General features: G+C 39.1%; 2 protein-coding genes across 4 annotated transcripts in view; one reads left to right on the forward strand and one right to left on the reverse strand.

The window, feature by feature from the left end:
* TCP11L1 (t-complex 11 like 1) overlaps positions 1 to 10,467 on the forward strand; it is a 35,502-nt gene extending 25,035 nt beyond the window's left edge. For 2 of the 3 annotated variants that reach the window (XM_082660772.1, XM_082660771.1), the window contains exons 9-10: positions 1,376 to 1,548; positions 4,593 to 10,467. In XM_082660772.1, coding sequence (XP_082516898.1) covers positions 1,376 to 1,548; positions 4,593 to 4,795 — 376 coding nt within the window. In that variant the 3' untranslated portion in view covers positions 4,796 to 10,467. The remainder of the gene's footprint in view (positions 1 to 1,375; positions 1,549 to 4,592) is intronic. The other variant, XM_082660773.1, reaches the window with a different exon arrangement.
* A 769-nt stretch (positions 10,468 to 11,236) lies between these two features.
* Positions 11,237 to 26,607, reverse strand: part of CSTF3 (cleavage stimulation factor subunit 3) — a 70,176-nt gene continuing 54,805 nt past the window's right edge. The window contains exons 11-21 of the mRNA XM_082661263.1: positions 24,781 to 24,890; positions 24,046 to 24,162; positions 23,709 to 23,783; positions 22,169 to 22,312; positions 21,408 to 21,510; positions 18,561 to 18,630; positions 15,688 to 15,883; positions 13,375 to 13,528; positions 12,546 to 12,640; positions 12,342 to 12,402; positions 11,237 to 11,892 (exon numbers count right to left, since the gene is read on the reverse strand). Coding sequence (XP_082517389.1) covers positions 11,690 to 11,892; positions 12,342 to 12,402; positions 12,546 to 12,640; positions 13,375 to 13,528; positions 15,688 to 15,883; positions 18,561 to 18,630; positions 21,408 to 21,510; positions 22,169 to 22,312; positions 23,709 to 23,783; positions 24,046 to 24,162; positions 24,781 to 24,890 — 1,328 coding nt within the window. The 3' untranslated portion in view covers positions 11,237 to 11,689. The remainder of the gene's footprint in view (positions 11,893 to 12,341; positions 12,403 to 12,545; positions 12,641 to 13,374; positions 13,529 to 15,687; positions 15,884 to 18,560; positions 18,631 to 21,407; positions 21,511 to 22,168; positions 22,313 to 23,708; positions 23,784 to 24,045; positions 24,163 to 24,780; positions 24,891 to 26,607) is intronic.

The raw sequence follows: 26,607 nt of genomic DNA on the forward strand, positions 1-26,607 counted from the left end.
TAATACTTCCTGATATTTCTATTCTATTCTTGTCCCATTAAAAAGAAAAAAAATACTGGTTGCTACCCAGTGAATTGCTTTCATAATCAACTAATAGTTTGGTCAACACAGTCCTAGGGAAAGGTCAAATAAGAAACAAGCTGCATTCCTCCAGAGTGTGTGAATGTGACTAAAGTTTTCCGCCCTTTGCGGAAAACACTCCTCATAGACATTTTGTGCTGAGTGTAAATGGATTATCTATCAACCAGCACCAGTCCACACTTGTGTGAGGGCAACTGCTTCTGCAGTGAAATCAGATTAGGTGATTTATGTGGTTTCCAGCATATAGAATATTTTTGAATGTTTCTAAGTTAACCTGTATCTGACAAGGTCCACCTCAGAGGATTCTTCAAGTGGCATGTCCCCAAACCTTCTCCTCCTCCTTACAAAGTGGAGGAATTGGCTGCTGAGTTTGCACACAGCTTGCATGTGTTCAGTGCGATGAGGGGCGTGTCCACGAGTTGTGACCTGAGGCTCAACAGTCTTGACTCAGGCCTGCAGGGTGTTTGCTGAGGCGAGGCCTGGCCTGAGGCCCTTGCACAGGTGTAGCCCTGGGCTGTCACCTAGGTCCCCCTCCAGTAAAACTGCTCTGTCAAAGCTACTGAGGAGGAGGGCCTGTCCGTGCTTCCTTGGGAGGCCGGCCCTGCCTTGTCCGCCCTGGCCCCAGCAGCAAGTCCTGGGGCTCTCACATTTGCTCACACTCATTCTACTGTACACAGCCTCTAGATCCAGGACAAAGGCAATTGCCTTCTCAGACAACACCCACCAGCACAAGGGCTCTCCACAGAGACTCCAGGGGAGCCCAGGAGCCCCAGGAAATCGAAGTGTGAATTTTAACTTTTAGATTTCAGTTTTATTTGTTCTTTGAAAGTCGTTAATACGCTGTGTTTCAAAAGCCTAAAGGGACAAAGTGGTATCCAATGAAAAGTTTCTCTCCCACTCCATCCCGCGGCTGCCACATTTCTGGTTTCTGGTGTGTTGCTCCAGAGGTGTCCAAGGTAGTCCTAAGTCAGTTCCAGGGTTATTTCACCACACAGATGCTAGCAAGAAGTTAGCTTTTAGATTGTTAGACCAGGCATAACCTGAGCCCTCCCCGTGCCACTGTTCTTTCTGGCAGAGAGAGACGGGTAGAGAGACAAAGTCCCCTGAGTTGGATGGACGCAGTCTGAGGGGCTCGGGGCAGGGAAGAGGCACAGTTTTCCCTTTGAACCCATCAGTCTGTGAATTGGTCGCTGTGACTCTCCCCAAATGGGGGCTGGGTGGGGCTGGGGGTGGGATGTGCACTTTGTTGATGGGCCCTTTCTTCACTGGCTTCTCCTTCCCTTCTCTGCTCAAGCTCCTTCCATCTGGAGGATGCCCTGACTACCGTTGGGGAGAAAGTCTGCCTGGAGGTGAGCAGCTGCCTTTCCCTGTGCGGATTCAGCCCCCTCACCACGGACAAGGAGGCCGTGCTCAAGGGCCAGATCCAGGCCATGGCCAGTCCTGATAACCCCATCCGCAGGATCGTGGGTACGTTTGGGCGAAGGCGGGACCAGGGATATGCCTGCGATGGGCTGGCAGACAGGCCCCTCTGCGGGCATCTAGAAGGGTTTGATGGATTACGCGTGCCAATGAGTGAAGAGAGAGTGATTATTCACCGTAGTGCAATTAGGGCGACCCGAAGCTTTGGCCAAGTGACTAGGCAGCCATCACTGTCCTGAGGGCTCTGGCTTTGGAATCACCGGTCTTGGTTCAGAACCCTGCTCCATCTAGCACTGTGAGGTGGTGGGAAACAATATACTGGTGTCTGCCCCTGGCCCCTGGCACAGAGCTCCTGAAACTCTGGTAGTTTCCTCAGTGATAAGAGCGCTAGGAGCATCTTTTGTTCTAGTGTTTGGTCTCTGACCTTGGCTCCTGACCCGGAGCTCCTACCTCCTTTGGAATTTCCTGGGTGCTGGGAGTGTCTTGTGTTCTGAGTAGGTGACTCTTGATGGGCTCCTGGGTGGGGGCCGGTCACCTGAAAGACCAAGCCATGATTAGAAGCTTGGAACTTTCAGCCCCGCCCTCCATCCTCCAGAGAGAGGAGAGGGGCTAGAAATGCCTACGTGATGAAACCTTCACAGAAGTCCCAAAAGTACAAGGTTTGGAGAGCTTCTGGGTTGCTGAACACATCCGTGTAGTGGACGGGTGGTGCACCCCAGCTCCGCGGGAACAGAAGCTCTTGCCCTCGGGACTCTCCCCGACCTCACCCTATGTATGGCTTCTTCCGACTCTTCATTTGTATCCTTTATCAGATCCTTTATTATATAATAAACTGGTAAACCTAAGTAAGTGTTTCCCTGAGTTCTGTGAGCTATTCTAGCAAATCATCAAAATCCAAGGGAGAGGACGTCACGGCAACCTCTGATTTGTAGCCAAGTCAGAAGTTGTGGATGACCTGCGGGCCGCCTCCTTGTGATCGGCTTCTGAAGTCGGGGGCAGTCTTGTGGACCTGAGCCCTTAACTTGTGGGATCTGAGGCTGTCTGCGCGTAGTGTCAGAACTGAGTAGAGTTGTAGGATGCCCAGCTGGGGTCACAGAGAACTGCTTGGCGTGGGGACGCTTCTTCCCCGGATCTGGAGTCAGAAGCGTTTTGAATGTGGTAGTGGCACGAGGGTAAGGGAAAAGTATAGCTGTAGTACAAGGCTAGGACGGGTTTTCTTTACAAGCACTTACTGTGTAGCCTGAGCAAGTGACGTGATACTTGAGTTTCATCATCTCTAAAAGGGGGTAATACCAGCACCTGCAGGGTTGCTGAGAGGACTGCAGGTGGTAAGATATGTAAGGTGCTTACTGCAGAACCTGGCAGCATAGGGAGGACTCACTAACGAGTCGCAGTTATTAAAAATATTACTCTGGACTTCCCTGGCGGTCCAGTGGTTAAAACTCTGCACTTCCAGTGCAGGGGGCATATATATATATATATATTACTCTGCTATGTGAGCTGTGACTTTCCATCATCACTGGTTGATTCTGTTCACTACATCTAATATTTAATTTTTACATCTAATATTTAATTTTTAAAATTATTGTCATTTAATTGTAAAGTCCTTCCTTAACTTCTTTACGAACTCAGATAGATGTTCATCTTATAAATAATGAAAAGTTAGCAGGCTTCAGGCAAAAGCAGAATGATCTGTGGTTATCAGATTCTAGGCTAGAGTAGAGGCTGAACCAGTGACGTGGGTGTGCTTCTAATACCATGACTTTTTAAAATTTCATCCCAGGCCCGCATTAGTCACAGTTTCATCTGCAGGTCCCTCAGGAGGAGCCTCCTGATGCTGCAGGGCCCTCGGACTGTCGAGATCATTGTTGTCAACTGGGGTGGGGATGCGGGGAAGTGCTGTGAAGAGACCACTGGCTACTAAGCTGCTGCCTTAGTCCTGTCATGTAGGTTGTTTAGTCACAGCCAGTTAAGTGTGTTACTGGACTCCAAAGGATGTAAGTCAGTTGCACCTGAGAAGGTTCCCTAGGGCATGAGCTGGGTGTGAAGTTTGAAAACGCTCATTTAATATAAATGCCGCTATTGCTTTTGTAATGAAATCTGCAAGGTGCGGCTTTGCACACACACTTTTTTGGCAGCTGAGGGTGCAAAAATATCATAGAAGGGGATGGGCTAAAGAAGCATCCAACTAAATGATTCCTCAGAGTAGGACAAGTGGCCCACAGCTCCATGGCCTTCATTGCAGGCTTTGGAGAAGGAGGCTTAGGCTTTTTTCATGTGGGCTTATGGGAAAATCTAGATCACAAGCCAATAGTGCTGGAGTCTTCTTTTTTTAAAATAAATGTATTTATTTATTTATTTTTGGCTGTGTTGGGTCTTCGTTGTTGCGCACGGGCTTTCTCTAGTTGCGGCGAGTGGGGGCTACTCTTTGTTGTGGTGCGTGGGCTTCTCCTTGTGGTGGCTTCTCTTGTTGGGGAGCACGGGCTCTAGGCGCGCGGGCTTCAGTAGTTGTGGCTCGCGGGCTTAGTTGCTCCGTGGCATGTGGGATCTTCCCGGACCAGGGCTCAAACCTGTATCCCCTGCATTGGCAGGCGGATTCTTAACCACTGTGCCACCAGGGAAGTCCCTTTCTCTTCTCTTTTGAACTTGCATTTCCTGCTTTATTTTTCCTCCCACTTTTTATATGATCTTAAACAATGGCTAACGTTGGTCTCAGTGTGCCTTGCTCTTCTGAGAGCGGAACTTGGCAGCACCCTAATCTCCCCTTAATCGTTCATACATTTATCCTTGCTTTCCAAGTGTATTTTGGGCTTTGCCTGGTGTCCAGGCCTCATGGCAGGCACTGTGCTGGGTGTTGGGGAGAGAATGATGAACAGGATGAGCATGGTCCCACCCCGTGGAGCGGACCAGCTTTGGGGTGGGCGGGGGTACAGTACAAATGGGATGAATGTTCACAAGTGGGAGGTGCCTCCGGATGGTCAGGGAAGACTTTCCCGAAAAGGTAATGTTTAAGCTGAAAACTGAAGCGTAAATAGAAACTTGTAAAGTCACCCTGACCAAGAAGCAAACAACTGCTTTCTTTTCTGTCGCAGATTCCCGAATCCTGACCTTCTTAGAAACCTACCTTGTCTCCAGTCATCAGAAGCCATTGCCCACAGCCCCAGGGGGATTAGGTCCAGTTCAAACAGAGCTGGAGGAAGTTGCCATTAACTTCGTGCGCCTGGTCAACTATAACAAGATGGTCTTCAGTCCCTACTATGATGCGATCCTCAGTAAGATCCTTGTCAGACCCTAACGCTTGTGCTCCCCGCAGCAGCAGTGTTACCCACTTGACCTGTTCTCAGCTGTAGTGTTGCTTTGGAAAATGGCTGCTTAGTACCTTTCTATTTAACAGCACTGATGCCAAAAGGAAGAGTATTGTGTATCACTGTTGAAAAGGGTTGTTTTGAGGGTTTGTGTTTATGAGTGCAAGTTTACAAATCAGAGAAGCTTTTCGTTATCGTGAGTTTTGTAGGTAGCACTCAGCTTTTGACGGGTGGACTGCCGTGTGTCTCCACCCACACCCTATCATGATCGTAGCTGCCTCGTCTCTCCCAGGAGCCTGGGACCTCTTCTGCCATCTGGCTCGCTTTTCTTTCAGACACCCAAGAGTATCTGACAGCCACCCCAGAGTGAACAGAACCAGGCCTTGATGCGTTTAGACCCTTGCCCGTCTCTTGCCCAGCCCAGCCCTCCTTCCTCCAGGTATTTTGTGTTGGAAGGACTTTATATAGTCTTACTGCCTCCACACACCTCCCGCACCCACTATTTATTGCTTTCTCCCTGCCTGGGCTAGCTGGAGCCCCAGAACCCTTTTGTTCTAGAGGAGAGTTATTTGATTTTAAAAAGCTTACTTGTTTATACAAAATTACTTCTGAGCCTGGATGATAGCAGTTATGGGATCTAGAGAAAGGAAAATTCTGTGACTTTTATGCCTTGAAAGTCAAGGAGAAATTTTTTTTTTAATATATGTTAGTGTAATATATAGAAGAGGACAGATGTCTGAAGTTCTTACTGAAAAGTTCACTCTGATACAATACATAGATGTATTGATTGGATTCGAATTCCAGCATTGGATTTAAGTGTTTTCAGGTAAAATAGCGTCAGCTCACTTATTTCTTGGATAACGAAGTTATAGGAGATCCCTGGTTTTTGAGCAGTATTTATTGAGGAACTTCAGTGACCAGAATTCCTGACATATCCTGTGACTGAAAGGGTAGCTTGGCTCTCACAGGTGACCTGTTCTGTTAAAAAAAATAAAATGTGCGCATGTGCCTGTGTATATTTTAGACAGGGACATTTTGTTAGAAACAGAGCCATGAAGTTGTTGGGCGATCTCCAGTTCCCAGAATCATGCAAGGAATCCCTTCATTCAAGCCGATGAGTGCTGGGGTGGAGCTGGGGACAGCGTTGGGGAAACATCCACCCTGTACACTGTCTAGTGATGCGAGGCTTCAGAGGAGTGAAGGTTATACTGGGAATGTGATTTCTCCAAGTATTTGCTTCTAATATTTTTACTTGCAGTCAGAAATGTATGCTGGGTTACGTGGTCAGAGGTCATATTAATAAAGTTTAGGCTGAAGGACAAATCCTCCAGGGTTTCACTGGAAGGGGATGAAAGCTCGGTAAGTAGAACTTTTAAAGAACAAAATCACATCTTTTGTAGCTTATTCAATGAGGTCACCTCTGGAATTGTTTCTGGAGATAAGGCTGCTGTGGAAGCTGTGCTCACTGGTTGTAGAGTATGAGGTTCCTGGGGGCAGCACTCTTGCTTGCCTCAGCCTCAGTGTTTGGGTCCCTCCCTCCGCAGCCAAGGATGCCAGAGAGGAGCGTTACCCTCACAGATGCAGGGTGGGTCACCAGCTCCTGCAGCCATTTTCCCTAAATCTCAAAGTTTCTTCATTTTGATTTCTTTTGTAAGAGTTAACTCTTAGGTGATTTTTTTCTTTCTTTTCCCTCATGGGTTCCTACATAGAGTGAAGTTTGAACACTTTGAAATCTTGATGCCTATATAACAGGGAGCTTCACAGACTCCTGTGGCCCCCACTACCTCAGTGTCCACTGGTGGAATTCTACAGAAGCCAGAATGAAGACGGCAGAGTTCAGAATCACAATATTCATATTGAATCATTTTGTTGCTGCTCTTTGAAGATAAGTGAGCTAGTTTTCTTCCTGGAATCTCATAGGATTATCACTAAGGGCCAGGAAAATTCATTTAGTTCATTTAGTCACTCAGGAAACATTTGCTAAGCATCTACTTAGAACTCCCCCCTACAGCTCTCCCTCCAAGACAGAAATAGCTTTGGCGTATACATTATCCTTCAGAATTGAATTGGGTTATATACTGCATACTGATTGCATTTGATGTGGTTTCCTGCCTAACAGGTTTGTGGAAAACATGTCTTGTGGAAGTGCTGAGTTTATTGGGCACTAGTATTTCACTGCAGGTGGGTAGAACTGATTGCCTTGAGAGTTGGGTTGATATCAGCAGGTCAGGTAGATTTCTTTGATAGTCTCCTGAATGAATGAATGAATGAATGTCTAGAGCGGTGACTGCTGCCTTGTCAGCTCTCAACTGATTGGGTGGATTCTCACTCTACATATGTATATTTTTTAATCTTATTCTAAAGCAAGCTGTAAAATGTGATCGTTTATGTAGCCCTTTATAAATATACTTCAGGTCAGAGTTACACTGATATATCTTACTGATTAATGCAGTGGACAGGTGTGTAGGAATTTTTTTCTCTGTGAAGAGAAGTTATTAAAAAGTTTGACTCAATAGGCACATAATGTGCACATACTGGCTGACAATTCTGAATGGATTATTTAGCAGTTCTGTTTTTGTGGCTTATTTTACTTTCTCCAGAGTCTTAAGATACCTGGGAATAGAGCAGCCTACTTTCCTGGTGAATTTCAAAGGGAGGGAATAGGTGTTTGCTGTTTGATTTCCAGTGACATTTTGGCATGCCCTGATTTCTGTGTATAACATTTGTATTTCTTTTAATTTTGAGGCAGGGTGGTAGAGTGGAAAGACTGGGAGCTGTCAAGAAACCAGAGTTTTGATCCTATTTCTGTTACGTGATTAGCTCGAGCAAATCAGGACCCATTTCCAGTACCTATAAAATGCAAGGACTGGATTTAACCTTACAAGCCTTTCCAAGTCTGACATTCTGTAGTAAATCTGACTGGACTTAATAACTTAAGTAGACTGCAGTAGGATTGTGCAGAAAGTTCCTGATTTAGAGGAAGATCTGGGTTGAGTTTTTCCTCTGTTGCCTTCTTGCAAGGTTATGTGATGTTGGGCTAATCATTCTTCCTTGGGCTCTGTATTTTCACCCGTAAAATGAGCATACTCCTAACTCACACTTCCTGGGAGGATTAAATTTGATAATGGATATTAGAATGCTTTGTACATGCAAAAGGACTATGAATGACTTTATTAGCAACAAAGGAGAGCATATAACCCTGCCTGTAGGTGCATATCTGTTATCATGACAGATTCGACTGTTGGTGCCCAACCTCCCTTCAGTCAAGCACATTTTACAGGCCTGTAGGGAAGGTTTTCCTCCTGTCCTGTCCCAAGACTGTTATTTTCTTTTCTCATCTCTTCTGTGCTAGAGCTGCAATCTTACTTTTCGTATCTGCTGCCGTTCACTCCACCCCAGTGGTTTCTCCCCATTTCCACCTCTATATCATTTGAAGTAAATGAATGCATCAATGAACAAATGAGTGGATGACTGAATGGTAGTGGACGATGGGCTATGAAACTCATATTAAAAGGCACTATCTCATTGAAAACATAATCTAAATAAAGAATTACAGTGATGTTTGCAATTGTGTATTTATATTGGGTTTTATATTGTATACCTATTTTAATGGATTGCCTTTTTATTCACAGTATTCAAAGCAACTTCATGGGATGGGGGAGGGGAAAACCTTTAGGCCTAAAAGCCTCTATTAACCTATCAAATGTTCACTGACACTTTCAGAAAAAGCTAGAAGTGTCAGAAATCTGAACAGGCAGAATTTTACTTAAAACTGCCCCTAGTGTGGGTTTCTGTCATACTGTGTTGCCTTCTGAACTAATCTATAGGCCTGATTTGATGGAATGTCACTTAATTTAGTAATCAGATGTGTCTGGAGTTGGTAGCAATAGTCAGATTTCACCATTTTTGTGTTTGTTTTATCTGAACTAAGCATTGAGAACCTTTAAGTGCAACTTCTGACTTAAAAGCAACCTTAAAATCGAAGTAACACTTTTTTTTTCCTTTCTAATTCTTGTTGCCTCTGCTTTTTAAAGTACTGTCTGCTGTAAGCTCGAAGCAGAAATTTGGTCAGGGCTCAGACGGGGAAGAAAATTTAGTAAACTGAATTGGTTTTTTGGACTTTTATTCCCAGAGACTGGTAAGCTCACTTCTGTTGAATATTTAAGTTTTTACTTAGTAATGTGGTACCTGAGTTTTGTTACTTGGTATGAATTACCTTTCAAGACTTCTGAAATTTTTACTAAATGAAATATAACTTCACTTGCTGAACGTCACAGTCAAGTAAGAACTACCAACTTTAATGAAGTTTGCTTTGGGAACTGAAATGTAAAAACCAGAATTTATGAGAAGCCCGCTCACCGCAACGAAGAGTAGCCCCCCCGCTCGCCGCAACTAGAGAAAGCCCACGTGCAGCAACGAAGACCCAGCGCAGCCAAAAATAAATAAATAAATTTATTTTTTTAAAGAAAGCATATCCAATAGAGGATTATAAAATTACCAAATAAATTAATAATTATTGCCCAAGGTCAATATGTTGACAAAAGTGGTATATTTTTTCATTCTTTTCCAGTGGTACAATTTGATCAGTTGTATATTTACTAGGTAGCTATAACCTTTTACTTTACTATGTGTGGCAACATAGGTAAAATCTCTCGTTCGAAATTTAGTGCTAAAAGCCAGAGTTTGACTGATCTTTGTTTAGGGAGCATTTATGGTCCTTAAATTTTATCCAGTTCTAGAATTGTGGGGAGATGCTGTCATTGTTTTTATAAAGAGGAAAGATATGGATATCTCTTGGTAATTTCTCTGGGTCCAGCAATATGGATATATGAGAGACCTTGGACACGTAGGACTGGCTATATATACCATGAGAGTCTGCAGATAGATTTCCAAAAATAATTTCAGATTTCTAACATCATGCTACTTGTTCACTGTGTTTACAAAAGGAATTATCAAACATTCAGACAAAATCATACTGAAAACTAAAAGTTCATATATGTATCAGGTAGAACATTAGAAAATATTTTCTTAAGAAATAATCCTTTTTAAGTTTAAAGGTCATATAATTTCTAGGGGAAAAAGTCTTAGAAATGAATGTAGTAGGAGCAGTTGTAATACACATAATGGCCTTAACAGTCCTTAGCAGCACTTTTCCCCAAGGTAGGTAGGGGTGTACGTGTGTGTTTTCTTATTACAATGCTAAAAAAAAAAAAAAAAAAAAAAAAAAAGGCATTTTTCCATACTCAATCACGTGGCTTTCTTTTGTCACATGGGAACACTGTTACAGACCATTACAGGTATTTGAAACCATTTTGTCTTCTTCAATACACTACCCAAGATAGCACTTCAGGAAAGATTCCATATCTCTATATTTTTAAGTTTATGCTATATGGTACTACTTATGCCTTTCAGATTGTGTTGTTGATAACCATGATATTAAAAAAAACCCCACACAGCTTGAAAATGATACTTAGGAAGATAACAAAATCTGAAGTAGAGGCAGCTGACTTTGTTTTGAGGAAATTTTTCTCAGCTTCACTGGGAAAATACTGGAGACATATGCTTGTGATCAACTTAGGTAAATATGACCTTGCTATGTATAAATTTATATAAGAAAGTGATTCAAGATAACCTTTTATTATAGGTTTTATAGAAATATTTGAAGCTGATATTTAATCACACTTGAATTCAAATTCTAAATTGTGTACCCATTGTGCAAACATTGTCTCTTTATAGCCTTCGTACTTTTCCTCTTATTTCCTTCCTTATTTTTAGCTTTTATTCTGAATCACAATCCTTAGGCTCAACTAGTTGTTGGTCTAGTTTTCTAGAAATGAGTCAAGAGGAGGTAACGTTGCTAAAAAAGAGCAAAACTTAATTCTTTTAATTTTTATGGTAAGTTTTTGCTCACTGTAGCTAGTTTTTGGTTACTCGGCTGTAGTTTCCTTTAATGCTGTCTTTGTTTAGCTGATGAAAAAAATGTTCTTGAATACTGAGCACTTTTTGAAATATATTTATGTGAGAGCAAGACAGTGAGTGGTTAAAGGAATTCCCATACTTATGTTGCTTTTAAGAGACATGAAAGATAAAATATCTCAGTTCTATCGCCCTCAGATTTAATTTGGGAAAAATGCATTCATATTTGAAGATTTCTAAAATGTTTAATTTGCCTCTTAAAAATGGATCTCTCATGTTTTCAAATAGTAGCAAAAAAGACCAGGAAAGGACAACAGTTAAGTGTATATATAGTAAATACAGGATGACTTTTCCTTACATTGTTGACCTTTAGTTTTAAACAGTATTGGCTAAATAACGTAAGTAGCTATTTCAGATAAAATCTGAATGAAAGCAGCAGCAAGAGACATGACTTTTTGAGATCCTTTTATTTTCTAAAGGATTGTTTTTTAAAATTTTAAACTACAAAACCGATTCCGTACATTCTGCCATAAATAAGACAAACAATAAGGCAGGACTCTACATAAGCAAACCAAGAACAGCTGTTGTTTTCAGAAAATGTGATAAAATGCTTTACAATCATAAACCATCCAGTTTTTAAAATAAAACTGTTGAAAACCCACAAGTCTTCAAGTGGTACATACAAGACACCCTTGAAGCGGGAACAAAATGTGGTTCTGCCACTTTGTACTCTTCTCACATTTTTGAAAACCTAATTTTTCTTAGAGCATAGGTCTGTTCCAAATCCTAAAATTCACATAGGTTGGTTGGTTTTTCTCAAGAAGCATATGAATAGAGGCACCAATGACAATACAACTTTGTTTCCAAGAACTTTGTAACAAAGCATTGTCTCTTTTAAACATATGACTTAAGAGGCAAAAGGAATCCTGGATAGGAGTTTTCTTTCTGAGGCAGGTTCTGTGCCTGCTTCACCGAATTCGCTTCTGCTGCCTTGCTCTGTAAATGTCATGAACAGGGGGAACGACAGCTCCCTTTTCCTCATCTTCGTCTGAATCTTCGTTGGGCCTTTTGACAGCCTTGGTGAGTACTGCATTACTTTCCACCGGGCCATTGCCTTCTACAGCTAGCTCTGGGGCTCCTCCAGTAATGATCCTCACAGCTTCTTCAACTGCTATTGAAGCAAAACAAAAAGGACTGTTGTTGGAGGATGTTTAAAAGTATGCTACTGTGAAGGAATATGTATGTACTACTTTGCATACTTTATAATTTTGTAGCCTCCTATTAGGAAATTCTGAGATAGTACTACTGATACTATTGAATAGTTAAATACAAAAAAGCTGCTGTTAAAATTAATAAAATTATTTTCATAAGCCAAACCTGATAGTGCATGTTCACATGAATAGAAAAGATACGCTTTTTATGATGTTTTTCTTAGAAGAATAAGAACATGAACAAGCCTCTCTGTACCAAAGAGATCCAAAGGATCCCTCCTAGGTGTCACTGTACTTCTGCAAGATGGCTAGCTGGTTTTGGAAACTTCAGTGCCAAAGAATGACAGTCTCTCCTGCCTAGGAAACAACAATGTGAATTCCACTCTAGTAACGGAGACTCATCACTTACTATTTGGTATCTTGCATCTTCGGAAAATTTCCATCAGTTCATCCACTTGTACAAAAGGACCCTATTTTGACACAAAGAAAATTTAATCCCCAATAATCTGACAAAATAGCCCTACTTTGCATTTCCCATGATACAAGAGAAAAAGCACACAATTACTATAATTACCCATAGAGCAAATATCTATCATGAAAATAGTGAACAAACCTGGAAACAAATAGGAGGAGGGAGAAGTTTCATTAAAACAACTGCTGCAGGTGGTACTGGGAACACTCCACCAGGGACAGGGTGTAAGCCCGGAGCTGTAAAAGAAAGAAAAGTAGGAATCAAATGGGATGGAAGAGTTTCTGCACATGTAATGAACCAACATAAGTAATCTGTACATAAATTACTATGTACAAATAGTCATGTTGCTTTGTTCTGGACATCTTAAAATGTTTTTAGTGCTTTATATGTTTGACCAAACGCAAGTGGGTGAGACAGTGAAAGCAGTCTCAACCCCATGGCCACTGGGAGGCAGAAAAGTAAACAAGTGACTTTGCATAAGGCAACCCAGGCGCTGAGCTAGTCAGTTTTTGTCAAAGATCATGCCTAAGCCTCACAAGTCATTTTTTCAGCAATCCCATTTAAAGTCAGTTACACAGTAACATATTTAATCATAAGGGCCCTGTTCAAATAGAATCCAGAGAGGCTACTACCCATTAGTAAGTATAAACGATACCAAATAACATCACCAAAGTAAGTTTCCAGCTGTGCAGGTAATCTGTATGTAGCAGCATTTCTGAAAACTGTCTTAAGTATCACTGCCAAAATGGGTTACTGCAATCTGGATCAATGAGGTTTTGTTTTTTTCTTTTTTAAGACATTTTAAACTCATCTTGGTTCAAAGATTACAGCCAAACCACCTGTCATAGTGACCCTGAGTCTAATTATTAACCTACAATGGAAAGGTCACATTACTTTGCCCCCCACACCTCTCCAGTTAAACCAACAAACAAACTGAGGTCTCAGTACTGGATCTAAAGTCATGGCTTACGTGCTAAATGTCGTGGCTGAAATGGAATCATCTGCTGAGTGTCTGGTTTAGGGTATTCTGGTTTTCTATCCACTTCATCTTTCAGAACAGGCACTATAGAAGGAGCTACAACTGGGTCTGGAATTATAGCTGCTAGCTTAGCACGGGAGACATCCTGAAAATGCAGAACAGAAGAATCCTAAACCTGAAAAAGGGACTTATAGAGTATAACTGTGCAATTCTACAATCTTGAGGATACACTGTGAATAACTGGGTTAAAACCATAGAGAGAATGGAGAAAGATAAGCGAGAACTTCCATGACAGTAAAGGTTGTTAACAAGGAAAGCTAAAGGGCTGTAAAGACCAGTGTTAAGAATCATTAGACTCAGTGTCGCCAGGTGGGACACTTGTAGGATAGATACAAGCTTTTGTAGGTAATACATACCAGGTAGAGGTGGGGTAATTTGGAAGAAAATCTGCGGTTTTAGATATTTTCCTGATAACTCCCTTCCACTAAAATTGAACATCATCTACCAGGTTCTCTAAGTGAAGAAGCTGGATTAAGTAAGGTGCTGTTTCATGAAACCTAACATAAAGCTTATCATCACTTACATTAGTTCATAAGATTTTGCTAATGAAATGAAAAATTACTCCCAAAATACTGTTATAGGGGGGAAGGAATGTTTGTTGAGCAACCACTATTTGTCAGTTTTTGCCATTTATTCCCTCTCTGAGGAGGCAAATAGTAACACCTCCATTTTACAGAAGAAGCTGACACTCAAAAGAGGTTCTGCTGTCTCCAATGTTAGATGGCTAAGAAGTAGAGGATTTGAGAGCACAGGCCTCTCTGACCTCACACCCATCCAGTCTTCTTTTCAGTGTCCCAGCAATGCCTGCCAGAGCTGAAAGCAACCCTCTGAGATATGTCAAAGGGAGCAACATGCTACCTCTTAAAGAGGCCCTATCCCAGAGAAGTTCCTCTGCTACAGGTAACCAGTGTCAATCTGTCTAAAACCAAAAGAGCCTCTTTTGCCACCATCAAGGGATATAAGAGAATTTCATATTCTCAAAGTTTGCTCATATGCATTTGGTGGCAGATCTAAATGAGTATGCCTACTGGGAATTACTTTTTTTTCTTTCTTTCCCTCTCTCACTTATGTGTGACACACAAAAGTATAATAATCCTTTCCAAATAAACAAAAGAACAGAAACGAATACAAGATGGAAAATTCATATTCAAGAAGTAGTTCTACTTAGTAAGATCTTTTCATTAACTTCCTTAATTTCCATTTTCATCTTGGCAAAGTTGAAATAGCCTAAAAATTCCACATAATCTTCAAATGTCTTTGGCTTTTCATTAAGAAGTAGTTAAACCAGAAGCAGAACCTGCTGATCCCTGAGCAGTAACCCCTTAGTTCAGAATAGGAACATGGGGCTGGCACACAACTGGAGCTTCCATTAATGAAAAGGTCTGAAGTTTATTTTAATCTGGTTTAGCCAGTGAGACCCAGGCTAAAAGAGGGCAGTGAGGAAATACAGAGTGATGGTGAGGAACATCCTAATGCCGGCTGGCTTAAGGGGACCAATCGAGGACTCTTGTGGATATAGCTTCCCTTTGGGCTTCCATCTTGGTCTGTCTTTGTTCACATGACACAGAAAAATCAAGAAATGATAGAACAATGGTCTTCTCAGAAAGGGCTATTTCTAGGAGTGTGTAAACATTAATCTTTCCCCTTGGCCTGAATGAGTTCAGGTTCCATATTTGTTTCCTTATGACTCAGTAGTCCAAACAGAAGAGTTCCACTCCTAGATAAGCTAATTTCCTAAAGGACCCCACTGAAGGAGCCCTGTTTTAAAGATACAAATCCTTCAAGGAACTTTATGGATTTAATAAGCTATAATGTTTCTTCATTATATCTACAAAATATATAGCAGGAATTACTATATATGATCTCCTGTCAAAACACACACATCAGTCTTAAGAGCTATTAGAGAAAAACTAACCTAAGTGACATTCAGATTTTCTTTTGTTTTTCTTCCTTCACCCACCTCCTCCATCTGCCCACAAGACATAAGATATAAGGCATTAACAATTTCCAGGAAAGAAAGTTTGTTAAATCTCATTTTAATTCTCATTTATTTCAGTATTGTTGATAGTCAATATTTCACAAACCCAAGGAAAATCCCTGAACTTTTTTCTATTCTTCAAATCTATTCTAAAGCTCGATTAATTTCTATTTCAGAATTTACTTTAGAGTGAAGTTTATCCATGAACTATTCTAAAACATTAGGAAAGTAAAGACACTACACACATCTTGAGCCCAAGTACATACCTTATACCCAAGCGCTTTTAGTTCACTTGCAGAGCAAGGATATAAATCCATGAACTTGTATCTATCTACCAGTAAAGCTGTTTCTTTGCCTTCATACTCTTCTTTGAATGCTGTAAACCGTCTTTTCTCCACTTTGAGTATACTAGCTAGATCACCAATATTACTTTCAAAAGCTAAAAATCGGGCCCAGATTTCTCTGTAAGAAAATAAATATAATCAATACTTTACTATTCTGGGTTTGAGGCTTACAAAAAATCTTTAAGTTCCCTTCCTCCCTTTTTTTTTTAAAATTATACAAATCTCTCTTTTTGTTATTATAAAGATTTCCAAACTTCAGAAAAATATAGTAGTATAATGAATGCCTATATACCATAACCTAGATTTAATCATTATTAATACTTTGCCATATTTGCTTCATCTTGTTTTTGCTTAAGTATTTGAAAGTAAATTACAGTCATCATAACCCTTTACCCTAAATACTTTCATATTTAAGGCTTTTTTTTTTGAGTTTTTACTTATTTAGCATACCTTCCTATCCTTTGTGGCCAATAAGAGAGACATTTACACTAGAGAGAGTAAACTCTAGGTGGAAGAGTTGAAGAAGGAACCTAGACAGATTTCCAGTTTCTCCTGAATAATGTGGCTTCACCATTTTGGAGTCGCATGAATTAAAATGTAGAATACATTCTTGGGGCAACATATGAATAAAAATATATTTTGAAATCTAACATGCTCTCTATTTTTTCCCATTAATACGGATCGTTGGGGACAAATTTGTGCCTCACCACTTTTCTAACAGCCAAAATTAATTCTCTTAAGACTCTACTTAGAGAGTAAGTAGATATCAGTAAGGCTTACTTAATACTTACTTACTGATACTTAAATATCAGTAAGGCTCATGCAGCTCAATATCAAATAAACAAACAACCCAGTCCAAAAATGGGCAGAAGACCTAAATAGACATTTCTCCATAGAAGATATACAGATTGCCAATAAACACATGAAAGGATCCTCAACATCACTAATCATTAGAGAAATGCAAGTCAAAACTACAATGAGGGCTTCCCTGGTGGCACAGTGGTTAAGAATCCACCTGCCAATGCAGGGGACACGGGTTTGAGCCCTGGTCCAGGAAGATCCCACATGCCGTGCAGCAACTAGGCCCATGCGCCACAACTACTGAGCCTGCGTGCTTCAACTACTGAAGCCCGCATGCCTATAGCCCGTGCTCCGCAACAAGAAAGGCCACCGTAGTGAGAAGCCTGCGTATCGCAACAAAGAGTACGCACAACTAGAGAAAGCCCACATGCAGCAACGAAGACCCAACACGGCCAAAAATAAATAAATGAAATAAATTAATTTAAAAAAACTTAAAAAAAAAATCTACAATGAGGTATCACCTCACACCGGTCAGAATGGCCATCATCAAAAAATCTACAAACAATAAATGCTGGAGAGGGTGTGGAGAAAAGGGAACCCTCTTGCACTGTTGGGGGGAATGTAAATTGATACAGCCACTATGGAGAACAGTATGGAGTTTCCTTAAAAAACTAAAAATAGAACTATTATATGACCCAGCAATCCCACTACTGGTCATATACCCTGAGAAAACCATAATTCAAAAAGTCATGTACTACAATGTTCACTGCAGCACTACTTACAATAGCCAGGACATGGAAGCAACCTAAGTGTCCATCGACAGATGAATGGATAAAGAAGTTGTGGCACATATATACAATGGAATATTAGCCATAAAAAGAAATGAAATTGAGTTATTTTTAGTGAGGTGGATGGACCTAGAGTCTGTCATACAGAGTGAAGTAAGTCAGAAAGAGAAAAACAAATACCATATGCTAACACATATATGTGGAATCTAAAAAAAAAAAGGTTCTGATGAACCTAGGGGCAGGATAGGAATAAAGACACAGACATTGAGAATGGACTTGAGGACATGGGGACGGGGAAGGGTAAGCTGGGACGAAGTGAGAGACTGGCATGGACATATATACACTACCAAGTGTAAAATAGATAGCTAGTGGGAAACAGCTGCATAGCACAGGGATAGCAGCTCGGTGCTTTGTGACCACCTAGAGGAGTGAGATAGGGAGGGTGGGAGGGAGACATAAGAGGGAGGAGATATGGGGATATATGTATAGCTGATTCACTTTGCTATAAAGCAGAAACTAACACACCATTGTAAAGCAATTATACTCCAAAAAAGATGTTAAGTAAATAAATAAATGTCAGTAAGCACCTTTGTAGTAAAGTAATGCACTGAGTTCCTATTATATACTAGGTAGAGGACTATCACAAAATTCCTATACTGGTAGACATTATTGCTACTTGACAAGAACGTAAGGATTGGCAAGAGTGAGGAAATATGGCCAAGGTGTAGTTGCCTGAGCTGGAATTTGAACCCAAGACTCCAAAGCCTTACTACTTTCACTGTACCACTATACCACATTGTTCCTCCTGTAAAACTGACAGAGTCAAAACCATAAATCAGGGATATAATTTGTCAAACAAATTTTCATTTTGTCAGAGTCTTTGCTCTCGAGTAAGAAGTAAATATTTCAGAACTCTTCTCTTGTTTGTTCATATAAATTTCTAGGGATATATAGCAAGCTATATTAAAATATTTAATAATAAATTGCTAAGGCATCTCTCAAAATAATCCTAGTCAGTATGCAAAAATTTTTTTTAACAAATCTTAAACAGGTATGAAAATATGGCAAGGCAGCCATTTGTAAATTAAGCTTCAAGAGAGAAGGGAAATTTCTCCTGGAACGTATAGTCACAACAAGCAAATGTTCATCCCATAGACCACAATTCAAATATTAGAACCCGACCAGTAAGTTTTCAAAATGGCTTACCCAGACTTCTCAGGTGGAAGACTTCCAGATGTTAAAACTCGTTCAAACAAAACTCGAGTATTATTGTCCTCTAGGATATTAAAGAAGATTTAAAATATTTTTAAAAATTCAGTTTTATAATTAAACAATGCATTATCTCATTTAATCCTCACAAAAATCCTATGCAGAGAGATCTAACTATTATCACACCCAATATTTATAGATGAGGAAGCTTGAGGTTCAAAAAGATGAAGTGAGTTGATGTGGCTCACAGTTACTGAGTAACAGAGCCGTAACTAGAAGCCAGGTCTTTTTACCTCTAGTTTAGCCCTCCTTCTATAGTATAGTGTAGTTGTAACGTCAAACAATTTATAAGTGTGATATCTGAATCGGGTATCTCATTTTTTTTTTAAATAATGAAAATTGCATACTTGTTGACATTATAAGCATCAAACTATTGATATTTTTTAAATACACTGAATGTGGAGGATGACAAGCTCAAATTTAGATATTTGATTTTCTTATTTTGCAGTACCAGGACTACTCTATATTTAACTACTTTAAATTCTTATATAGGTACCATATCTAGATTGGTAGATAAATATGCAAATGGAAAATGAATAAGAATAGTCACCAGAGGTGGATTAAAATTTAAGAGTCTCGGGAGGTCTGTAGTTGGAAGTGGAAAATGACACTTCTTGCTAAGCTCTAAGGGATCTATTAAAATTTAAGAATCTAGTAGTAAATTTACTAACACTCTTTGAACTGCATATTTTAAATGGGTGCATTTATGGTATATAAATTATGCCTCAATAAAACTGTTAAAATCCAACAGAGTAGTTGGCTTTTACTGCCGCAGGGCAGTTATTCAGTTTTACTACATGTCCATAATATGCAAAGTCAAACCAAGAGATTACATGTATTGAACCAAAGAAGATGGCACCATATTCATGGCTTTCATCTTCAACTTAACATACTGTACTTAAAGAAATAAGTAAATCCTGCATTTTATTCTTTTAGCTTTATTCCAAGCTTTGCTCCAGACACACTTTTTGCCATTCCACATAACTTTCCACTGCTTATTACATGCTGTGTTCTCCTGGAATAACGCATTTTCCTGTATCTTTAGGAAAACGATTACTTATCCTTCAAGACCCATCTCATCCTGCCTTCTCTCACCCTCTAGAACAGCACTATCCAATAATTTAAATTTGCTGCTAGCCACATTTAAAAGAATAAAAACAAACAAAAACAAAAAAATAAAAATATAAAAACAGGTGAAATTAATTTTATTTTATTTAACCTAAATATCTAAATTATCATTTCAACATGTAATCAATGTGAAAAATTATTAAGATATTTTACATTTCTTTTCTACTATCTCTTTGAAGTCAGTATGTATTTTAACTTACACCACATCTCATTTTGGCCTAGCCACAATTCAAGGGCTCAAAACTTAGTAGTCTAGTGGCTACCATAATTGCATAGCACAGCTCTGGAACTTAAGATTACACGCTCCTCTCTGTGCTTCCAAAGTAATTCATTCAGGGCTCTATTACAGAATTTAGCACATGCTTTTCATGACTGCCACCATCAGCTTAAATAGTTAACGTTTATTGTATGCTTACCACATTCCATATATAAGTCAAATACATGCAAAAGTTCATTTAATTATCTCAACAGTCCAATGAAAGGTACTCTTATTATAACCATTCTGCAGATGAGAAATCTGAAACACCATTATACACCTAACCCCAGAATTTATGCCACAATTAAGAATCAAATGATGATGCAATTATGTTTACACATCTGATTTCCCCAGGAGAATACTCTGAGGGTAACAATGGAGTCCTATTCTTGTATTTCCAGACCTTACTAACCAAAGCTACTGAATAAACGATGGGTTGATGAATAAACAAACTAAGACACTGATTTTAGAAGATGATAATGCTGACATCAGAGTTCATCCTCAATTTGAGAGTAAAATATTGTACATCTTAGTAACTATTCTAAAAAATCAAGCAAAACAATATAAAACTGGTAAGGAACATTCATTTCATACAAGAAAATTATATGAAAATTTTCTTTAGCCTCAGCTCAAAAGTCTTAAATGCTCCACTGTCTCACTTTTTGGAGTTAAGCCCTTTTCCAGAGAGTAGAATCACTAAGCTGAAACATAAAATCATGTTTAAGTTTTATTCTTTTCTACTATTTAGGTATACAGAATGCTACATTTTTCTAAAATATCATTAAAATCACTAATATTTACCTGTGATATCTAATTTACATCTAATTATTTACATGGCACATAATTTCATATTTCTTTCTTAAATCAGTTTTTAAACCAGATCATTTTTAGTCAAGAAATTACATATCCTGGACTGTGGTTAACTACACTAAATAAGATACATACATAAATATACAGATCCTCTAGCCTAGTGCCTGGTATAAGGTAGGAACTCAATAAAAGATGGTCATTATTATTACAACAAAATAGGAAAATAAAGATGCTTATAAACATAATGTTTCCTTTGAAATATCTTCCCCAGTAGCCTCAAAGCAGTTTACTACTTGGGCATCTTTGAGTTTTCGTGGCTAGAGATTTGTGGCTTTACCCTATTACTGTTGGGACTTTGATGCTAAATTAAAGACCATTCTGCAGAATCAAAAGGCATCAACCATTATACAATAAGTATAAATTCATAGTTGACAGGCCACAAATATTTGAGTGCCTATCAAGTGCCTGGTTCTGGTGTGATGACAGAATATAATACACTTGAGAAAGAAAAAAACCCAGCAACATAATTTCAGAGAATGACATTGATGGTTTAATATTAAGTAACCATTACAGATCTAGAATCTACTTACCATTGAGGTGAGAAAGATAGTCAATATAGGCCAGGACATATTCTGGAATGTCTCCATATTTCTTTAGCCCCAGCTCAAAAATCTTGAAGGCAACAGATTTGTCCTAGAAGTAGAGAGGAAACTACTGATTTCCATGCAGTGTCAGACAAGATACTCAAAGAATATTAAAACTATAACATCTAAATATGACAAGGTATATTAAGAATTAAAATGGAGATTAAAATTATGTTAAGTAAAAATTACAGAGCTAAAAACCATTCAAGGGGATTCAGATTCATAAATATGGAGTTTAATAAGGTATAAACTAACAGGCAGAGTAGCCCCCACTCGCTGCAGCTGGAGAAAGCCCACGTGTAGCAAAGAAGACCAACGTGGCCAAAAAACCAGATAGATATAAATAAATAAATAAATAAATAAATAGTAAAACTTAATGACAGAAATTAGGACTGCCTTTCTTTTTTTTTTTTTTTTTTTTTTTTTTTTTTTTTTTTTACGGTACGCGGGCCTCTCACTGTTGTGGCCTCTCCCGTGGCGGAGCACAGGCTCCGGACGCGCAGACTTAGCGGCCATGGCTCACGGGCCCAGCCGCTCCGCGGCATGTGGGATCTTTCCGGACCGGGGCACGAACCCGTATCCCCTGCATCGGCAGGCGGACTCTCAACCACTGCGCCACCAGGGAAGCCCAGGACTGCCTTTCTTTTAATTAATTTATCTCATATGAAGGAAATTATTTTATCTTTATATTTTATTTGAGGACTTACCTTACTACAATAATACTCCATGAGTGCTGCAGTAACATAGACATGGTGGCGGGTTCTGGTATCTTCTCTTGCTTTTTTAAATATCATTCTTCCAGATTTAATACCTTCTGCTCTTCTTGCAAATTTCATATATTGGATATATACCTACACAAAAAAAGTATTTGTTTTCTACAGACTAGGCAAAACGTGAACACTGTAGCATCCCATACAGGTTCACCTTACTTCAGTACTAACACGTTTTGCTGTATAAGGAAGCAATTTTGAATACTTGAGAAATAAAAAAGATTATAGATAGTGTACTATTTAAATCCACAAGCAAATTTTTTCTGGTATTAAAGACGTGCAAATTAGTATTTTAATTGAGATATAATTCACATAGCACAAAATTCACCCTTTAAATGTATAATTTAACGATTTTTAGTATGTTCACAAGGTTTTGCAGTCATCACAATTATCTAATTCCAGAACATGCAAATTAAATCTTAAGGAAGGAATAAAAGTGAAAATACTAGAAAACGCTAGTATTTCTTGATTTATTACTTTTAAAAGCCCACTAGTCTATTTCCTAAAGACCATATAATGTAACTTTACTGATAAACTATTTGAGTCATTTTATACTTAGCACCTACAGAGTGCCCAACACATGAGTATGCAGTATTTGTTCAATGAAAAAACATCTCTGGACTGTACACAGGGTGACTATGAGCAGGGTCCTGATTTGCTCAGTTTTGATGATGTCAAACTACATTGCCCAGTTTAGACAGATGAATAGATGGATGAATGAACTATGAGTTCCTTGAGGAAAGGAATTTTACTTATGTGTCATTATACTGCTGGAATCTAGCACAGTGCATAGCACAGATCAGTTTGCTAAATGAATTTTAAAATGATGACTAAATGCAAGCAATTAGAGCAGTGGAATCCCATGATAAACAGACAAAAAAAGGAGTATAGCTGTAGTTGACTTGAGGCAGAGGGTCTAGAGCCCCACGCATCGGCCCCTCCCCTTCCCCTCCCACTGAAAGAGCTCTGCTGCACTTTTGCAGAAATTCAGGGCTTTGAAAACCACAATTACAGAGTTGAATTCAGGATAAAGTGAGTTCTTGTCCAACTGCTTCCCAGAATGTTGGTTTCTCCTGCCTCCATTTATTTAAAAAGAAATATTTATTAAGCAACAATTATGTGGTATTCAAGCCATGCTCACAAGGAAGGTGTTAGAGAAAGCCCCACTGTGGCTGGTTCATAGCGCTGCACTTACAAACAACAACAGAAGAAACGAGCAGAGAGCAGATCTGCAATTGTCGGGCTGGGAGACAGGGAAGGGGTGACTACAAGGGGGTCACATGAGGGAATTTCTGTGGGGTGATTGAAGTGTTTTGTATTTTAATTGTGATGGTTGTCCCATAACTCTATGTTATTGGTCAAGATTCATAGAACTAACAATTCAACAAAAACAGTGAATTTTACTTTATGTAAATTAATTTTTTTTTAAATTAAAGCAGACTACAAAAGTGGGAAAGAGACTTGTAAAGTTACTTACCAAGGTGGGGTCAATATCCTCAATTGCCAGAAGTCTGTTATATATACTGTGAACTTTCTCATACTTCATGCGACTCTAAGGTGGTAGAGAAGAAGTGGATATAAATATATATTCATAAACAAGCAGCATTTGAGTTCTGAGGAATCCAGAGGCTGCACCCCACAAAGGCATCTGCTTTGAGCATAAATATATAATGAGCTAAGGACTAATAACTGTTCATTCTGCATTATCTCTGTCTTCCAAAAGTAATATGCCTGGCAAAGAAGCAGCCAGAAAAAAAATTCAGTGCTGCAGTAAAAAATCCAATTACAAGAAAGTTCTAAATATTTTAACTCACCTCTTCATAATCTGCATATGCAAAATAAAGAAGCATATTCTTCTTTAATAAAGTGCTTATGGCTCTTTCATATATATTAGCAGCTTCATCACTAAATAATTTGGCATTATTCATATCCTAGGAGAGAAAAAAGAAAGCTCACTTACAATAATTTCAATAAAGCTGAAAGAGAATAAAACACACACTCATATGTTTATACCTATGGACACATGCATTTCTGGATTCTTAAGAAATCCTAGGGACTTCCCTGGTGGTACAGTGGATAAGACTCTGTGCTCCCAATGCAGGGGGCCCAGGTTCAATCCCTGGTGAGGGAACTAGATCCCACATGCATGTCACAACTAAGAGTTCACATGCCACAACTAAGGAACCCTCCTGCTGCAATTAAGGAGCCCACGTGCTGCAACTAAGACCCGGTGCAACCAAATAAATAAATAAGTAAATAAATATAAAAAAAAATTCCAAAGACTTTTTCCATTATTTTAACATAAAGAAGAATCATAGAAGTACTCTAAATGATTCATCACTTTAATACATTAAAGAAGAGCCACTATATTTTAATTCTGACTAAGGTAGTCTAATCATATAAGAGGGTCACTAAGATTCATAGTGACATAAGATTAAAATTTTCAATACCTACACTTCATTACCAAAATTCAGTGCTATACTTTTAGCAAATTATTGCTATATCAAAACCATGAAAAGACCAAAAGGGAGAAACAAATAAATACTCACTCCTTTCTCTGCTAACAGTTTACTTGACTGCTCAAGATACTGGGCAGCTTCATACCAAATATCAGGGTGATGGCCCAGCACAAGCAGGCACTGTTCATAAGCAAACATAACTAAGGGAAGACATTTGCAACATTCAATTAGAATAAATATTATTTACAAAACTATCAATACAAGCATCACAACTCAATTTATAGGCTAAGACAGAGCCCTCAGTAATGAATGATAATTGGAAATAAAAAAACTTCAGTGATTTCTGGCATTATCATCCACCCAAACCCCATCCATTCATCATTTATTAAATTAATATTTATTGAGTACCAACTATATGCTAGGGAATATGAAAGACACTGTGAATATACCAGTAAATAAGACTTCCTATACTCAAGAAGTCTGCAGTATAGTGGGAAGATCGATATTAAGAATGCAGTTATGGTAAGTGATAAGTATTATGATGAGGAAAGTAGAGTGTACTCTTGAAACTTACAGCAGCAGGACTTAACATAGTTTAGAGACTCAAGAAAGGTTTCACTAAGGAACTGATATCTAAGTGAAACCTGAAGAAGGGGTAGAATCTGGTCAGATGAGAGAGTTAAGTAGAGGCAGGAAGGACAGGAGTAGATACAAAAATGGTGTAGGCAAAGGAAACAGTACTTGCAAAGCCCTCCAGCTGAGAGAGCAAGGCAAGATTGAGGAATTTTTTTTTTTAAGTTCCAAATTCTAGTTCTGACAGTGCCAGAGTAGCCTGTATCAGACTAACTCTCCTGAAAAAAAAAAAAAAACCATAAACTGAAAAATACAAAAAGCAACTGTTTAAAGGCACTAGAGAATGACCAAAAGAAAAAGAAACTGGAGAGGACTGAGCCCGTAAAAAATTGGAATCATACTAGGTGAGATATATATTTAATATGGCTTTTTCCCTCAAGTGCAAACCCCTATGTGTATAGTTCTGGGATAGCTAGAACTCAAGCCAAATGCTGAAGTCTTACTGGCTTGAGGTAAGTAACATGGAGTTCTGGGTTACAAGAACAGCTGGAAATTAAGGGGGAAGATCCCCCAAAAGAGAGCCACAGAAGGTGGAGGCTGAAAATCTGGGCCTAATGCCCTCAAATCTTCAACTGGCTCTAAAATAGACATACACAGGAAAGAATACAAACAGCCAGAGCAGAAAGCAAAGCTGAAAGAGCTGGATAGATATCTCATCAGCTGCCCACTGTAATGGAGACCAAGTCTGGAATCTGAGTCCCATCAAGTTAAGAGAGTCTGAGTAAACACCTTGAACTTTCCATTATATCTTGGGAGTAAAGACTATATCCCAGGACTAAGAGATTTACTGTGAGATGAAGGCCACTAACAGAGACTCATTCTAACAGTGTAAAACCAAGCCTCCACAAGGTCCAGGAGACCTGCCAGTAATTTAACTCCTTGCTAAAAGAAAACTCAACATTCTTCCGAGGAAGATAACAGAATCTAGTCTTTACTATGTATCATTTACACATCTGTACAATGTCCAAAAAATTTTTTTAAATGTCTAGACTTGTGACGAAACAAAAAATGTGACCCACAGTCAAGAGGAAAAGAAATCAACACCACAATGGCTCAGATGTTGGAATTAGCAGACAAGGATTTTATAACTATTGTTATAAAAATGTTCAAGGATATAAAGAAAAAGATGGTATTGGCCATGGAATCTTAACAGAAAAAGGAAAACTATAAAAAACATAAAAATTTCTAGAATGGAAATTTATACAACTGAAAAGTAGAATATTTGAAATGAAGAATTCACTAGATGGGCTCACCAGCATATTGGATATGATAAAGCAAAGGTCA

Source organism: Grampus griseus (assembly GCF_964374135.1).
Source record: "Grampus griseus genome assembly, chromosome: 8".
Taxonomy (NCBI): domain Eukaryota; kingdom Metazoa; phylum Chordata; class Mammalia; order Artiodactyla; family Delphinidae; genus Grampus; species Grampus griseus.